At 39.7% G+C, this 18,374-nt stretch overlaps 1 protein-coding gene across 1 annotated transcript; it reads left to right on the top strand.

Annotated features, from left to right (window-relative positions):
* Nucleotides 1-11,403: 11,403 nt before the first annotated feature.
* Nucleotides 11,404-16,896, top strand: LOC121320273 (transcriptional repressor scratch 2-like). The gene is made up of 2 exons (XM_041258525.1): nt 11,404-11,717; nt 15,999-16,896. Exons 1-2 carry the CDS (start codon nt 11,546-11,548, stop codon nt 16,754-16,756), a joined length of 930 nt encoding a protein of 309 aa, XP_041114459.1. The 5' UTR covers nt 11,404-11,545; the 3' UTR covers nt 16,757-16,896.
* The last annotated feature ends 1,478 nt before the right edge of the window (nt 16,897-18,374 follow it).

Below are 18,374 nucleotides of genomic sequence, written 5' to 3'. Positions count from 1 at the left end.
AGACTGAAGGCTTAACACATTCTGCCAAAGTTAGTTTTTGGAACAACCAGGGATCTTTGGATTTTAGGATGATGGATACTTCTCCTCAGTCCACATTATATTATCATGTACTTCGAGGGAACAGAGAAACAAAATAACTAAATTTATGTCCCTACCTTCTTGAATTTGAGTACAGAGTTTGCTGGAAACTAAGGCTGGTCTGGGCAACAGGGAGGCCGAGTTGTGGGAATCAAAGCTGGCTACTGCCGTAGAAAGGTTAAAAGAAGGGGTTGTAATGAACAAACTTGAAAAGGGCGCTGCAGCGAGGAGCTGAGCTGGATTAGCAAGGAGAGCTAATGCAGAGGGGCCAAGAGGTATGGGGCGGCACTCCCGGTAAGAGAGACATTTTTCCAGCCCGGCGATCGAAGCTTGAACCGATTGCAGGGCTTGGAATATGTCTGCATTGGATACAGAGCTGGCGCCATTGGGGAACTTTACAATGGAGTAAGAGGAACCTGACCCGGACTGAGGAGCTTGAACTGCGGAGGCATTGTCAACAGGACACGGGTCCATAGATTTAGAAAATGATGGATCAGATTGGTTTAGCAAAGAGATGAGATCCTTGCGGGAAGCACCAGCGTTGTATGAAATCTTCTTGGAGAACAGAGTATTCAGAAGCCGAGGAATTGTCCAGGATTTATATTCTTCATTAGTGCGTTGGAGACGCAGCTGAGATGATCTCTTGTGGCAAGGTCGGAAGGTAGCGGCCAGGCTCTCAGGAGCAGAAATGTGACTTGCAGATCGAGGAGTTGACTCCATAATGCTGGGTGAGAAACCAAACAAAGAAACGATAGGGTAACATTGGCAGAGAAACCTATTTAACTGGTTAAATGCAACGTACAGTGGTTTGCAGAAGTATTCACCCCTACCAATAAAATGTCACATATTCTTGAATTACAAATAATGTATGCACAGTTTTTCAAACAAACGTTTTTTATTCAAAGCTGTAGTGGTTAAACTGAACAGTATTATATGAGGAAGAGGTTAAATGTCAGCAAAACTTGCAAAGAAAATGTACAAAATGAAATTTACTGGTTGCTTAAGGAGAGTCACTCTGTCAGTAATTACAACAGTCTTTCAAGATATTGCTCCCATTAACACAGTGCCTGGGGTCTGAAAGAAACATTTTAAGTCTTTTTGGATAGGTCTCTACTAGCTTTGCATAGTAGGATGGTGACATGTTTGCCCATTCTTAACTGGAATATGTCACTAGTTCTGATTAGTTTGTTGGGGATCGTCGATGGACTGCAATCTTCAAGTCACGCCATATATTTTCAATTGGATTCAAGTCAGGACTTTGACTGGGCCACTCAAGAACATTAATTCTCTTCTTGTTCAACCACTCCTGTGTGGCTTTGGCTTTGTGCTTTGGGTCATTGTTCTGCTAAAATGTAAATTTCCTCACCAGCTTCAGCGGTTTGAACCTTGATCCCTTCTATCCTGACAAGCTTCCCAGTTCCTTCCGAAGAGAAGCATCCCCATAACATGATGCTGCCACCACCATGCTTGACAGTTGGAATAGTGTTGACTCAGTGATGTGCAGTGTTGGGCTTGTGCCAGACATAACGCTTGGAATTTAGACCGACAATTTCAATTTTTGTCTCGTCTGACCACAAAACCTTTTTCCATGTGTCTGCAGTATCATCTACATGCTTTTTTGCAATCTCCATACGTGCTTTAAGATGAGGCTTTTTTAGTAATGACTTTTATCATGCCACCCATCCATACAGGCCAGGATTGGTTAGGGACCAGCTTATTGTTGATGTGTGAACACTGACTCCCATTCTATGACACAGACCTTTGCAGATCTCTCAGGTCATTGGTGGCTTCATAGTGACATCTCAAAGCAGTTTCCTGCTCACCTGGCTGCTCAGTTTGGGAGGGTGACCTGACCTGGGTAGTGTCTGGGTGGTATGATGCATCTTCCATCTCTCAATGATGGACTTTATTGTGCTGAGAGGGATAATCAGCACCTTTGGAAATGGTCTCGTACCCTTCTCCTCTGTGCCTCTCTACCACTTTATCCCTGACTTGTTTTTAATGCTCCTTGGTTTTAATGGTTGCTTTGTTGGATCATATGTGAGTTGCAGCTTGAAAGTCTTTATATACCTGAGGGAAATTATTTACAAGTTAAACCACTTTGAATACCCACAGGCTGAAACCATTTCACTAATTTTGTGACCTTTCAAACAAATCATTTGCACCTGAGCTGATTTAGGCCTGCAGTAGCAAAGGGGTTCAATACTTATGCAACTGAGATTAATCTGTTTTTCTATGTAAATTTATGTATATTTGTGACAAAGTGGTTGGTAGACGGGTGTAGCGGTGATGCGATGCAGGAGTGACAGGCAGACAATGGTTTCCAGTGCAAAGGTGCTTTTATTTATAATCCAGGTCTGGTGACCATAAAATAATAAATCCCCGGCTATACCCAACAATGTGTAAAGCGCGGGGATAACAAAGCAGGGCACAGTCCCAAACAAAAATGAACACACTGTCACCAGCCATGGGTGAGTGCAGACGTGCTTGTGGTGGGTGAAGACACAATATTTTGTGAAGGTTCTGTGCAGTGGTGATCCGGATTGTGCTGACCCTGGTCGACAGCTCCGGATAGGTGAGTTAACTGTCTGGTGGTGCAAAATGCAGACAATTACAAAACTGACAAAACACAATACACAACTCTTTTCACTTTCTGCACGAGAGCTCCTCTCTCAGTCCTTCTCTCTGCTGAGCTTTTACCCAAACGAAGGAAAAGATCAGCGTTACCCTGGCCCAGATATGTAACCCCGCATGACATCTAGGTAAACGATTGCAGCTGCCTTATTACTTGCAGCTGTCCCTCGTTTACCTTTCAGTCTTGCTTCTTTCCAGGCTGACCGACTTCCCGGTTCTGGAAACGAACTGTCAGGCCAGCCCTTCCAGATACTTCTCCTCCCGTTCTTTAGCGCCCTCACAGGTCGGGAGGAAGATTTAACACCAGAACTCATTATATTTCTGTCACAATATTCTATATGCATATTTTTACTTTATCAATGTGGAGTATGTCGTGTAGATTCTGCATGTAAAGTCTAATTTGAAAGCGTTGTGGAGTACGCTCAGGTGCCAACCACTGTATATGATTGATGGGTGGAGTCTCCTTTCGGAAAGATAACTCGTATCCAATATCTGTATATTCATTTGAGTTTTCTTTCATCAGTTTTTGTCATTTGTCAGTTTTAGTTGCTAGTTCATTTTTTCTAAATCAACTGTGCACTGACGTTGCATCTGAATGTTTTTAAAAAGTGTTTGTGACAGGACGGCTGACGTTGGTGACGTCAGTCCAGAAGCAGGAGCTGAAAACACAGGCAGTAGTTGGGTGCAAAGCACACTGCGGCGCTGTTCTTCATTATTACAAAAATAAATCAAGTATTTTAACCAAACAAAAACATTGCTCATAGAGCAAAATAAATAATTAAAAAAACAGATCTTGAACACAAAAGAAACAAAACAGACCCTAGGTCAGGCTGGGCAGTTGCCTTCTCTTTTCCTAGACTTTCAGTTTCATTTTAACTTCACTGTATCTCCCGTCTCCCTCTCTCTCACACACACACATTCTTCCTCCTAACACCCACCTCGAACAAGGTGAGTTACAGGCTTTTTTCTCGGTGACCATCTCCGAATTAACCATAAATTAATCAATTAATTAACTTTGGCGATGGTCACCTTCTGCACAAGTTTTGTGTGGCTGCGGCTTCCCCATCCATGCTGCCAAACAATAACAAAGAAAAGATATGGCTTTTTAACAACATATTTAAACTACACAAATCATAACGATAAGAAACAAATACAAAATAATCAAATGCATAGGGGTGGGAAGTACCCTGCTCTAAAATAAACAAACCAATACATTTAAACAGCAGAGCTGTTTATAAACAATTTTGCTGTTGGCCTTATTCAGAGTTCATTTGAGACTGCATATGGTGGCCTTAAAGATTCCTACAAACCCCTGCAGTGTTTAAAATTAGCACATTGCTTTACCTTTGCTGCAGACTGTGCTGTCCATATTGCAGCAATTCTTTTTTTTAACATATTCCTGATCATTTTTATATTATTTTACTCACACATCTTAGGTAATTAAACTAGGGAATTACCTTTTGTCAACTTTTACTGGAGAATGTTCTCCAGGAGAAAGACTTTTTTTTTCATTATTATAGCTATATCAACCAGGGGGTTCTTTTTTTTTACCCCCAGAGTGTTTGTCAAAAGAAGTGATTTTTACTTCCAAACATCAGTGCATGAGGTCCATGCTCCTTCCTTCAACAGTGCTGATGATTGAAATGAGTGGCGTGTCGTGGGAGTGGTCCACCAGCATTGCTCCAGGAGGGAGTGTGATCTGGATACACTACAATCCTTAGAAGACACTTTTTGTCTCCTGGCGACCTCTCCTGAGTAAATGTTGAGAAATGACTGCCGCGGGGCTTCTATTGTTAACTAGGTCAACTCCTTTTAAGATTTTCAACACTTCAGTCTCAACTTTTCAACTTCAGGTAATTCTGCTTTGTTCCAGGGTAAATATCCCGGTTTTTCAGCCGCAGTTCAGACGCTTAACCCAAGGGTCAGTCTGCCACCATGCAGATGCTTAACCCAAGGGTCAGTCTGCCACTGCGCAGACACTTAACTCAAGGGTCAGTGTGCCACCATGCAGATGCTTAACCCAAGGGTCAGTCTGCCACTGCGCAGACGCTTAACTCAAGGGTCAGTGTGCCACCATGCAGACGCTTAACCCAAGGGTCAGTCTGCCACTGCGCAGATGCTTAACTCAAGGGTCAGTGTGCCACCATGCAGATGCTTAACCCAAGGGTCAGTCTGTCACCGTGCAGGCGCTTAACCCGAGGGTCAGTCTGGTTGCTCTTCAGAGCATTATACAACTTCATCTTCAAATTATTCAATTTGTACGCTACGCTAAATAATCTACACTGTTAGCTATATAGTCTACACTTTTGGCAATATACCTGGGGATATAGCCTTAAACCCTGGTACTTTAAAACTGTATGTGAATAAATACAAAACACTGTGACTTCTGTTATACAAACAGGGTTGCTTTGATGAGCCATGCAGTTTATTGGAGGCTATTCGAGCCCAGGGGAATCCCCAAGATTACAGCAGCTACTGCTTTGTAGGGTTGACCCAAGATAAGCAGGATAAATGGTTCATTCAATCAATGGATCCCCAGTGTTTTATAAGGCTCCACAAAAGCATCCTGCTGTGACCGATCCAGGCAGGGTATATAGGCTGATTAAACAAGCTTATCAAACTTAGATTTACGTGTCAAAATATGATACTGCTGTGGTGCCATTTAACATTGCAGTGCTATGGCCTGTTGTTTTCCTGACTCACATGTTATGAAGTGAACAAAGCTAACAGTTTAATAAATCTTACCCAAATGAATAAATATACAGTATATATACATATATATATATATATATATAGATACAATATATATATATAGATACAATATATCTTTACAATATGAAATGTGCATGATTTCAATTCAAGTGATCTAAATAGTGATACCAAAATACCAAAGTTAGCATTTTACTTACTTTCAATGACAAACACAAAGCATGACAGTTAATATGGGAAGCAGCTGGTTGGTTATGATGGAAAAGCACTGGGGGGGTATCACCCTCCATGTGAAAAAGAAAGTGCAACACTTCCTGAAAGCATAGCTTGCAAACATATTTCTTTAACCAAGTGTAGTATCTGATATCAAATATTCCAAATGATATGTAGTGCTTGTTTATTCAAATATGCTTCTTTCAAAACTGCATGTTTGAGACATTGTGACAAGAATACAATGATTCTTGGTTTTAAATCTACATCCCGACCTTTGAGGGCTCTAAGTAGCGAGAACAGAGTTCCTTGGATGGGCTGGTCTGACAGTTCTTTCCCAGGGTTCGAGGGAAGCTGGCCAGCCAGGAAGGGGGTCGAGACTCCATTCCAATAATGCATTGAACCGAAAGGGAAACGAGAGGCGGTTGCAGTTATTTACCAAAGGGGTCATGTGTGACAGCATAAAAGGGGACAGATAATTGTAATCTGTTCCTTCGTATGTGGTTTTGAATATAAACTGAGGACTGTATAAGACCCTGAAAGCTGTATCATGAGTGTTTTTTGTTTGTTTGTCTGTGTGTAATCGTCTTGTTTGTAATACCACACTAGACGGCTAACACAATTCCGGAGCTGTCGCCGAGGGCCAGCACTAAAATCGGTGTCACAGGAAATAAGTTAGCCGTGAAATAAGTTAGCATTTGCCTTTCTCAGCCTTTCTCAGCCTTTCTGCGCACGCACGAATTTTAGAACTTAAAGGCAAGGTTCTGTGGAGATTTATCCAAGATTTTACAGATGCCATTTCTATTTTTTTAAGAAACGAAAACAGGTATTGCAGACATTATTTTTCTGTTCAAAAAAAGTAACATTTATCATCTTATTTATCAAAGTGTAAATGTACGTTTAAGTTTTTTTTATAAATACATTTTATTTAAAGTAAAACTCTTGCTGTGTTTGGATGTGCAGTATGGTTTTTAACAAAAATAAATATTTTAAAAACATTATTACCAAATACTTTTCCTTTCAAAAATGTTGTGTCATATCATAATGTGGCTTAAGAAAATATAAGTGTTTATTCTATGTAGGCTCATGCTTAACTAAGTTATTATTTTCACTGTAATATGTTCGGTTGTTTTGTATTTTTTTAAAATAAATGTTATGGGGAAGTGGGTACAAACACTGTTATTGATACAGAGAATACTGTTTTTGATGTTGTAATCAAGTCTACGTGTGGGACTATCTAAACCTGTTTTAATATATACAGAAAATGTATACATTTTTTGTGAAAGATGGTGTTTTAAGATACACTGAGTGCATATACATACATACATATATATATATATATATATATATATATATATATATATATATATATATATATATATATATATATATATATATATCACTTGAGCCACTTCAAAATTTTGATGAGCAAAACCAACATCAAGAGAACAAAAGGAACAACATCTAGGACCATATTAACAGTGGTGACCAGACAGCAAAAAGAAGGGAGGTCATGATTGCTGGGGACTCCATACTGAGAAACACAGCAAGTTCAGTTCATAGGTTTGGACCCCCTTACTACAACAGTGTGCTGCCTTCCAGGAGCCTCTGTCACACACATCACTGAGAACGTGGACAGGCTCCTAGAACGAACAGGAGACGACCCGGTAGTACTCGTCCACATTGGTACAAACAACTATCTTGATCATTGGACCACATTCTACAACAAGGATTATCTGTATAGACGGAACGGACTGCACTTGAATAAAAAGGGAACCAATCTACTTGGAGAAAAGATCCTCGAGCAGGTTCAGAAGCATTTAAACTAGAAAGGAAGGGGGGAGAAATCAACAAAAAAACAAAAGGGAGACCGCATCAAGACAAGGACAACAATTCAGGTAAGACAAGCATTAAATGTATTTATCTAAATGCTAGAAGTATCAGAAACCAAATTTTAGAACTTGAAGCTACTGCACTAACAAGTAGCTATGATGTGATAGGTGTTACAGAAACTTGGTTGTCTGAGAGTGATGGCGACGAATATAATATTTGTGGGTATACACTGTATAGGAAAGACAGGCAGGACAGAAGAGGTGGAGGGGTAGCGCTATACATAAGAAACAGTCTTGAAGCCCAGGTGTTAAAACTGGACAAAGAAAATAAAGCCAAAACAAAGTACACAGAAAGAGTACATGGAACTGCAAACTCAAGTCAAAAAGGAAGTTAGAAAGGCCAAGAGAGAAATAGAAATGAACATTGCTAAGGGGGCTAAAACCAATTCCAAAAAGTTTTTCCAATATTACAACAGCAAGAGAACATTCAAATAGGAGGTTAAATGTCTAAGAGATACAAAGGGCAAAATCATAAATCAAGAAAAAAAATAGCAAATATTAAATGATTACTTTTCACAAGTTTTTTACATGTCCCACATGTCAACCAATTCCTATCCAGTTTTAAATAACTTTAGCATAACGAGGCAGAAGTGTTAAAGGGACTAGCAGCTCTTAAAATAAACAAATCCCCTGGGCTGAAAGAGATCCTCCCAATAGTACTCAAAGAAAAAACACTAACCAAGATCATGCAACAGTCTCTTGACACAGGGGTTGTACCGACAGACTGGAAAATTGCAAACGTAATAGCGATCCACAAAAAGGGAAACAAAACTGAAACAGGTAACTACAGACCAATAAGCCTGACTTCTATTATATGCAAACTTATGGAAACTATAATAAGATCCAAAATGTAAAATTACCTATATGGTAACAGTATCATGGGAGACAGGTTTTAGGAAAGGGAGATCGTGTCTAACTAACCTGCTTGATTTTTTAGAGGATGCAACATCGATAATGGATAATTGCAAAGCATATGACATGGTATATTTAGATTTCCAGAAAGCGTTTGACAAAGTCCTGCATAAAAGATTAATTCTCAAACTGAACACAGTAGGGATTCAAGGAAATACATGTACATGGATTATGGAGTGGTTAACATGCAGAAAACAGAAAGTACTGATTAGAGGAGAAACCTCAGAATGGAGTGTGGTAACCAGTGGAGTACCACAGGGATCAATGTTAGGTCCTCTGCTATTCCTAATCTACATTAATGATTTAGATTCTGATATAGTAAGCAAACTTGTTAAATTTGCAGATGACACAAAAATAGGAGGAGTGGCAAACACTGTTGCAGCAGCAAAGGTCATTCAAAATGATCTAGACAAGATTCAGAACTGGGCAGACACATGGCAAATGACATTTAATAGAGAAAAGTGTAAGGTACTGCACGCAGGAAATAAAAATGTGCATTATAAATATCATATGGGAGATACTGAAATTAAAGAAGGACTCTATGAAAAAGACCTAGGAGTTTTTGTTGACTTAGAAATGTCTTCATCTAGACAATGTGGGGAAGCTATAAAAAAAGGCCAACAAGATGCTCTGATACATTGTGAAAAGTGTTGAATTTAAATCAAGGGAAGTAATGTTAAAATTGTACAATGCATTAGTAAGACCTCATCTTGAATACTGTGTTCAGCTCTGGTCACCTCGCTACAAAAAGGATATTGCTGCTCTAGAAAGAGTGCAAAGAAGAGCGACCAGAATTATTCCGGGTTTAAAAGGCATGTCATATGCAGACAGGCTAAAATAATTTAATCTATTCAGTCTTCAAAAAAGACTACACGGCGAACTAATTCAAGCATTCAAAATTCTAAAAGGTATTGACAATGATGACCCAAAGGACATGTTTGACCTGAAAAAAGAAACAAGGACCAGGGGTCACAAATGGAGATTAGACAAAGGGGCATTCAGAACAGAAAATAGGAGGCACTTTTTTACACAGAGAATCGTGAGGGTCTGGAATCAACTCCCCAGTAATATTGTTGAAACTGGCACCCTGGGATCCTTCAAGAAGCTGCTTGATGAGATTCTGGGATAAATAAGCTAATAACAACCAAACAAGAAAGATGTGCTGAATGGCCTCCTCTTGTTTGTAAACTTTCTTATGTTCTTATACAGTCTCAGAATGAACACTCCCATTGAGAAAGAGGTAAACAGCCCTGTTAGTACCAAGCTAATCCAATGATACAGTCTCAGAATGAGCACTCCCATTGAGAAAGAGGTAAACAGCACCAGTAGTACCCAAGCTAATCCTTAGAAGCACCTACTGAGATTAATTGACTCAGCAGGTATAATTGACATGGGCTGAAACCACTCTGGAATCCCTCTTAGTAGCACTTTTTACGGCTTGTGAGTAGGGGGCTGAGCTTTTACTAGTTGGAGGAGAGCTGTGGTGGTCTGAAATCTGTTGCTTAGGATAATGCCTTTCCCAATTTCTTTCCACAAGTAGACTTTCTAATCAATTGAATACATCAGACCTGATGCTGCTAAGAAGCAAGCACAGTGCTTGTCAAATGCACATTGATGGCAACTGGTCCAAAACAATAGCAATGTAGGGCAGTGTACAGCTACAGTGGGGTTAGGGTGCATTGAATGGTACCTCTGTAGGGGTTAACCTTAACAAAATGGTAAGAAAAAAATGGTGGTAATAGATTGCACTGCCATGGCTAAAAACATATGTGTATAGATAGACAGGAATTCAAGTGGTTTTTATACTTTAGGCATGTACATTTTTGTCCCAAATTAATAAACTTTAGAGAGTAAAATGAGTCAAAGAAGACAAGCCACAGTGATATTCAGCTCTTTCAGTGCACTGAAAGTGTTTATCATTCACAAACGTGTTTATCTTTCACATTTAGCCCTGTCAAAGTGAAGAGTATAAAGGTTGTTTTATAAATACTAGTTGAAAGTCCTTTAGCCACATGCACAGTACCCAGAATTGAGTGTGTGCAACATAGCAAAAAGTATGGATTAGCCTGGTTTATATACACTGTGTATTGAGAGAGAGAGAGAGAGAGAGAGAGAGAGAGAGAGAGAGAGAGAGAAAGAGATTATATTGTACCTCTATATGCACTGTACCCCAGAATCAGACAGAGACAAATACATTTCAAAGGACAGCTGTCATTTTTAATATAATATCTTAAAAAGTCTTCCACACGTTTCTTTGAGTAACCATTCAAGTATATTCAATTCTAGAGATAGCAGCTTTGACAATGCCATACGTCCATGAAAACCAAATATAAAATAAAGGGTTACTGATTGAATTCAAGCACATTCAAGACACATTGCATAGGCTCCTACATGTATAGAATTCACCCACAGCGCCCAAATCATGCTTTTTCTAAACCCTTCAAAGTGCCGTGTAGGAAGGGTGGAAAGGCTTGCAGCTGTTGGAATTGCAGCCTGTACAAGACAATATAAACTGTGCTACTTCATTGGGAAACAATTGAAGACAAGGTCCTGTGTGTGGTTTCATCCACATTCTTCCATTGTCTGCCTTTTGTATGAGCAGAGAGAGGATAGGGGCCTGGCCTGCATACTGATAAACCTCTCTCGCTCTCTCTTTCTCTCTCTCTTTTGCTTTCTCTCCCCCCCCCCCCCCCCCCCCCCCCCCCCCCATGTGTGTGTGTGTGTGTGTGTGTGTGTGTGTGTGTGTGGAGGCACAGACGGTCCAGTGGTAATTTCATGTGTGTCTCTTGGGACATTTGATGGATTAAAGCTAAGCAGCTCCATTTCACAGCACCACCTGATCTCAAAGCCTGGATCCCATATAAAAGAAGCTTGATAGCTAGTCTGATAGTCTCTTATCTCCCTCCCTCTCTCTCTCTCTCTCTCTCTCTCTCTCTCTCTCTCTCTCTCTCTCTCTCTCTGTTTCTTTTTAACCAGGGAGCCATCCTTCTGGGCTTCTTTTCTTCTGTCTTATTTTTAAGTATGAAAATGATCATTTATTTTGTTGCAGCTCCTGTTTTTTTAGGTTTTTAGTTTTCTGGGGGGGTTGTTCAACATCCTTCAGCCACAACATGCCACGTTCTTTTTTGGTGAAGAAGATCAAGCTGGATGATTTTTCTTCCACTGCAGTGTCATCTGCTAACCAGCACCACCACAGTCACCACCATTTAGAGGATTCGTATGCCTTTGCACGGTCTATTACAGATTCCGTTGGGAGCTTAGGGGTCTGGATTAGTGAAAATGGTAAGTTCCTTTGTATAGCCTTCTAGCAATCAGGATTATACGGAACGTATTATGTCTGTACCTTGTGTGCTGAGTATTACTCCCTGATACAAAGATAATGCTGGTCTTTTTGAAAAAAGGACGGCTGGAAAAAAAATCACAAAAATAACTAAACCATCAACACTAACACTATGTGACTGCATGGACTACAACTTGAATTATGAATTCCTGATGCTCTAAAACAATACCATTTATCAATATACCTGCAATGTATCTGTCTGTGCAATAAATGAATACCCAGAGCTGCTCTAGTATTTCACATCATATATGATCACATCAATGTGGGGGGGGGGGGTGATGTTGCGCTTGTCCATAGTTTGTATTGCCCTCGAGAGACCCCCACCCCCATATGTTCTTTTGGCTCTTTCTGATTTCTGTAACCCAAGTACAGTATTACTGTTACGCAAGCTGCCTGCAAATTGGGGCTCAGGGTAATATATATATACAGCACTGACTCAAAAAAATGCTTACCACAGCAGCAAAAGCAGTAGAGCTCATGCAACACGGTGCGTTGTTCAACAATGAGGACTTGGCACTTAGCTGCACACAGAGAGGTGGCATTTCAGCAGTATTCCCATACTATAGTGTAGTGAGCTCTGTAAATAGAATTAAGAACATTGATGCAATGTAATTCAAAACTGGAAGCTTTATTTGAGGACAGATCTTTTGTGTTTAAACGGCCTTCAGGCTAAAGCACTGCTGTGCCCTGCAGCCCATTTTGTCTGTTTTTTTTGTTTATTTTTGTTACGCCTTTTTGCTGGTGCTAACCTCACAACTTCAACATTCGAGTGACATCACACGGTTGTTTATCCATCCATTCATAAATACATGCTTCCAGCAATGTACAACAAGTCACTTGAAGTTCTTGTAATGTCATAGAAAGAAATATCTGGAAAAGTGATTTTAAAAATACATTTAGTGATTTGTGTCTTTTATAGAATAATTGTAGCTCATTTAGGGACACAGAACTGCAGCTTATACTTAATTAATTTGGAATTACCAAGCTAACAATATAATGTTTCACATTTTTAAACTAAATTTCAGAAAGGTACATTATCTGTGTGAGCATAGCTACTTTATAAATGTAAACTGTTTAATGTAAAGATGAAGGGATTTGCATTTACATTTTACAGACATTTAACCTTTTTCAGAATATATTTTAAAAATACAAAACTGTGTATATCATCAGAGACACAAAGCAGTGTAGTCCTTTATTATAAAATACACTGGCATTGTGTGTGAAGCACTTAGAAACCACGATGACTTTCATACCGATCATCTTCACTTCTTTCTAAGTACATTTAGTCATTTCTATATCTGCAGCATGCATGTGCATTAAATGCATTGTGGCAGAAATGCATACATGCAAAGAAAGTTTATTGAATGTAATAGAACTCCACCTAGTAAAGTGAGACATTTCTGACTGAACTGAAGATGAGTGATGGATGACTGAATTCTGTATTTTGTGTATAGAAGCTAAGCACAAAGCCACAGTGCAGCTGTCCTAAACCTTGCTAAGATATGTTTTTACTACATCCTCTTCTCTACTGTTAGAATCATATTGAAATCCTCAAAAGGGTCAACAATTAAACCATTTCGTGTAATCTTGAAATCAACGTGTTTGAAGGCTACAAAAGACTGGAGAATGAAGTCTTTGTCTGTCCTTGTGCAGTATTGATTGGCACTTGTTACAAACTCGCAGACAGGTTTAATAAACACTTGAAATGTAATCCTGCTAAACAATCGAGCCTCCAGTTGTAAAGCATGCTACTGAAGCAGTAGAATTATGAAGGAGTGCTGGTCGTAATAAATAACCCCTGTTTTCTAATTACATTTTTATAATGTAGCCTTAATATAATAACTACAATGCCATTAAACATCTTAGCACTATATCACATTGTACTGCAGGAGACAATAGGTTCATGGACTGTACTATGGTAGTTTATTAGGCGGACAATCAAAGTGTCTCTTTTTACTGTTTACACTTCATGATGTCAGTGTACAATGTGCAAGCAAAGTTAACTTTCCACAAACCGTCACTTTCCTCACATAAAACCTGTGTCCTCGTTTTAAAAAAGATGAACAATGCGATGCACAATATTGCATATTGTCTTGCTTTTGATTTCCCATACCTCTATGGGTTTTACAATGCTTTCACTGGGCTTAATTCCACACACGCTTTGCACTTACTATGGAAAGGGATTGAACCGAAGTTGCAAGCATATGGGATTAGGAATGGTCGTCTTAATATAGGGGAGTTTAGCAAAGATTCATTACAAGGATCAAATCGTTATTGTGATTGTGAAGATTTCATTCTAATTTTGAACATTTAAGACTCCTTAGAATTGTCAACTTGTTTGGTTACATACAAGTGTACCTGAATTATAGGTCAGACTAAACACACTGTGTAGCATTGTAACCTTAGTGCACCATTAATAAGCATATTGTGTAGCATTGTAACCCCAGTGCACCCTAGTCTTGCTCTACCTCTCTCTCTCACTGCCTCTCTCTACCTCTACCTCTCTCTCAAATTCTAATTCAAAAGTGGCTTTATTAGCATGACAAAATAAGTGAAGTCTTGCCAAAGCATTTAATAACAAACATCAACAGAACTCGTCAATACAAACAGATGACCCATGTAGCCCCCCCCCTCCTCCTCCATCTTCTATACAACCCCTGCCCCACTCCCTAAGGGCAAATTTGGGGAAATAATCTCTGGTGTGTTTTTATTTAGGGTTTGGGAGTTGTTTTTCTTGGTGGTGTTCTGAAGCTCACATGTGTTAATTTGGCTCAGTTGGATGAGCTTCAGTACCAGCTGGCCGAGGGGATTCTGTTCTGGGCGCAGTGTGTTGCTCTGCAGTGCTGTGTGCTGGTAGATGCATGGGTTGGCCTGGTTTAGATGGACCCAATAATTTATTATTTTGATGAGCAATGGGAACCAACCCAGTTCAGCCTGCACACATTGTTGGGTATGTTTCTGTGTAGCTGTAAAATATTTTTGGCAATTTCCAGGTGTAATGATTCAGTTGGGCTTTTGTCGCATTTTTTGTAATCAGGGTTTATGAGTGGTCTTCACACTTCACTGCCACATAGAAGAACAATTTTAATCCAAATGTTTACTGGTGGTTTAATTTTGTAAGGTCGATTTATTTATGGCATAGAAAGCCCTTTATGCATTGTCTTTGAAAGCTTTTATAGCCAGGTTAAAGCTCCCTGACACGCTGATGGTCAGACCCAGGTATGTGTAGCTGGTGCTGTGCTCCAGTGTGGTGTTGCCCAGAGTGAAGCGGTACCTGTTTCCCTGAGATCTCTCCCTCTGTCTCTCTGTCTCTCCCGTCTAGCAGACAGAAAGGACGTTCCATAGTTGACGCTCTATTGATCAGTACAAAGCTTTGAATCCCATTAAAAATAAGTCAATATTTAATTTCCATGGCTTGCTGTGGCTTGTGTTTTGAAACATGTTCTTTCCTATCTCTGTGTTTTACACAGAAATATACTGCAATAAATATCCAATTTAATTTATTTTTAATTTGACAATAAAAATACAATGGTGGAACATGGAACAACTGATTTTTCTATTTTTGTTGAGTGTACATAAGTCTTTTAATCTGCAGCATTTCAATACTTTAAATTTTTTATATCTACACCTCATTTTTAGTGATTTTCAAGTAGCTCAGAATTAGATTTTTGGAAGACAAACTGCACTACGTAGTTTGCATAATATACAGTACGCTCTGCTTTTAACAAGCTTTAGAAAGGTAAACTTTCCTATCTGCATGATGAATGTGGATGAATGAATCAAAGAGGTCAGCCCTCATTCCAGCTCAGTAGCTAAATGGTTCACATCATGATCTCTGTCAAAAATGGTTTGGAATTTCTCTTGCTTTGTAGACATTGTAGAGTTGTGGAGCTGGAATCAAAATAAGTATGAGCCGACATTTCAGTGTTGCGGAGTTGACAATAGTAAATAATAATTAAGCTTATGTGCACTTGTACGTCTGTCACAATTACATTGTTGCTGATATCTGCTGAAGCGTTTATCTAATTGTGATCCATTTTGGCTCCGGTTAGGACAAGTTATTAAGGGGGGAGACATGGGGGAACTTGTTCGTCTGCATGCTGGAAATCTCTATGTTTCTAAAGTGGATGTAGAATGATGACCAATCATGATAGTGGTGCTCATTGCTACAGTTGTGTGACTGGAGTGGTGTATATCACTAACATTACTATTTCTCACAACAGGCTACATCCAAGACTACATCACGCCATCAGTCTACGAGACCGAGAAGAAGATGGGCCTCAAGCTGGCGTCAGTGGTGTCGGAGCCGGTCTACACTCAGGTGAGCAGCGGTGGGGAGGAGTACTCGGACCACGACATGGAGCAGCCGGACAGTCCACAGTCGGGAATGACTGCCACCAGCTTCTTCAGTGGGGAGGCAGAGGCTCTTACCGAGGGCTACACCATGGATGCCTTCTTTATCTCAGACGGGCGATCGCGGAGGAAGAGCGAGAGCGAGCCCAGCTCGGTGGCCACCGGCCAACAGAGGCACAGCTGCAATGAATGTGGCAAGACCTACGCCACCTCCTCCAACCTGAGCCGGCACAAGCAGACCCACCGGAGCCTGGATAGCAAGATGGCACGCAAGTGCCCCGCCTGCAACAAAGTGTATGTCTCCATGCCAGCCCTGGCTATGCACATCCTCACCCACGACCTCAAGCACAAGTGTGAGGTGTGCAGCAAGGCCTTCAGCCGGCCCTGGCTGCTCCAGGGGCACATGCGCTCGCACACCGGTGAGAAGCCTTTTGCCTGCGCTCACTGTGGGAAAGCGTTCGCCGACCGCTCCAACCTGAGGGCGCACATGCAAACCCACTCGGCCTTCAAGCACTACAAATGCAAGTGCTGCAATAAGACCTTCGCACTCAAGTCCTACCTGAATAAGCACTACGAGTCGGCCTGCTTTAAGTGCACCCCGGAGGAGGACTCCTGCTCAGAGGACTGACACCGAAACTAAACAGAGCAATCCTTTTAGAAAGCAATATTTTCATTGAGGTTACATAAAAAGTATATGCTGGATTTTCTGAAAAACTGCAACACACACACACACACACACACACACACACACACACACACACACACACACACACACACTATTTTTAAAGGCCTAGCATGTGTTTTTTTTTATATTTAATAATAATAATAATAATAATAATAATAATAATAATAATAATAATAAATAATAATAATAATAATTTGAATAATATGAATAGTATTTTCTAGTAAGGCCATGGAAAAACAAAAGAAGGGGACTTGAAGACATTGGTGGCTTTTTTTACACAAACAAATAACCTCTTGTATTTTTATGCTGCTTTTTTTGCTAGAGATTGCATTCTTTTGCATCAGCTGACAAAACCTTTTTTTGGAACAAAATGTGAATAGTAAAAAAAAAAAAAAAAAAAAAAAAAGAAAAAAAAAAAAAAAAAAAAAAACATTACCGGTTAAGTTTATTTATTTATTTATTTATTTTTTTATTTTATTTATTTATTACGATCAAAGGTATTTATGATTTAATGTACCAATCATTCCTGAGCTGTGTTTGTAACTGAGGAGAGCTTTTGTCTGAAAAGACAGTGGTTGTGTTCTTTTGCAATAGGAAAGTATTTGTAACTGAGCTAGTGAGCTACTGAATTCTGCTTGCTATCCTGTAGATTAACTCTGGATACTGTACTGAGCACAGGGCCATGCTCACTATCCTGTAGATTAACTGGGGATACTGTACAGAGCACAGGGCCATTTTTAAATCCAGTGGCTGCACGGTGACTAGCTGCATAGACATATACACATCCACTATGCAAGAACACACCAAAGAGGGTTAACAATAAAACAGTATTGTAGCTTTTATACAAACAGCAACCAGCAACCGGTTGCCAAAAGTCAACACTACAATTTATGAAAGTGTTGTATATGGAAATAAGTCATATGGGGACTTCTACAGCATTTAACTGGTCTATTGTGTTCAATAGTGTTTCCTGCACATGTAACAATTTTGAGTTCTAGTCCTCTATTGAAATAGGGACTGTGAATTCAAAATACCAAAAAGGTATGAAATGTATATTGCACTATCATCGATCACAGTAGAAAACCATGTTTACCTATGATAGCCATTCATCAAGTGACAGGTTGTTATGAGTAGCATGAAACAACAGCATTTAAATGCAAGAATCTTTCATGAAAGAGCAGCATTTAAATGCAAGAATCTTTCATGAAACATAAGTATATAAATGCAGAATCTTTGCTTCCACTTTTGAAATCCACAAACCGTCATGGAGCTGCAGGAAGCTGCAGACAGGCTTTGAGTTTGACCCTCCTCCCCTGTGCCGTTTTCTGTATAATCCTGTTCTTGGCTCTTTGGGCTCACAAAACAAGCTTCTATTCAGCAAAGCTCATCTGGATATACTACAGGTATCACGGAAGGTTAATGTTGGGGGACACGGAGAACACATTCTTAACAGAGATAATCTTTTATCATGCACTTTAAATGTTAAGAAATACAAATAATTAATTGTCAATGAATTAATTCATTGTCCTTCAAAATGAACTGAAAGATTTATTGTTATATT

The sequence above is a fragment of the Polyodon spathula genome, chromosome 8 (assembly GCF_017654505.1).
Source record: "Polyodon spathula isolate WHYD16114869_AA chromosome 8, ASM1765450v1, whole genome shotgun sequence".
In the NCBI taxonomy this organism is placed as follows: Eukaryota; Metazoa; Chordata; class Actinopteri; order Acipenseriformes; family Polyodontidae; genus Polyodon; species Polyodon spathula.
The sequence above is the reverse complement of the archived record's forward strand: the minus strand, read 5'-3'. Positions and strand labels throughout refer to the sequence as shown.

Coding starts and splice junctions, on each gene's coding strand:
- LOC121320273 (XM_041258525.1), top strand. CDS start 11,546: ATGCCACGTTCTTTTTTGGTGAAGAAGATCAAGCTGGATGATTTTTCT. Junction 11,718..15,998: donor GGTCTGGATTAGTGAAAATG/GTAAGTTCCTTT, acceptor TTCTCACAACAG/GCTACATCCAAGACTACATC.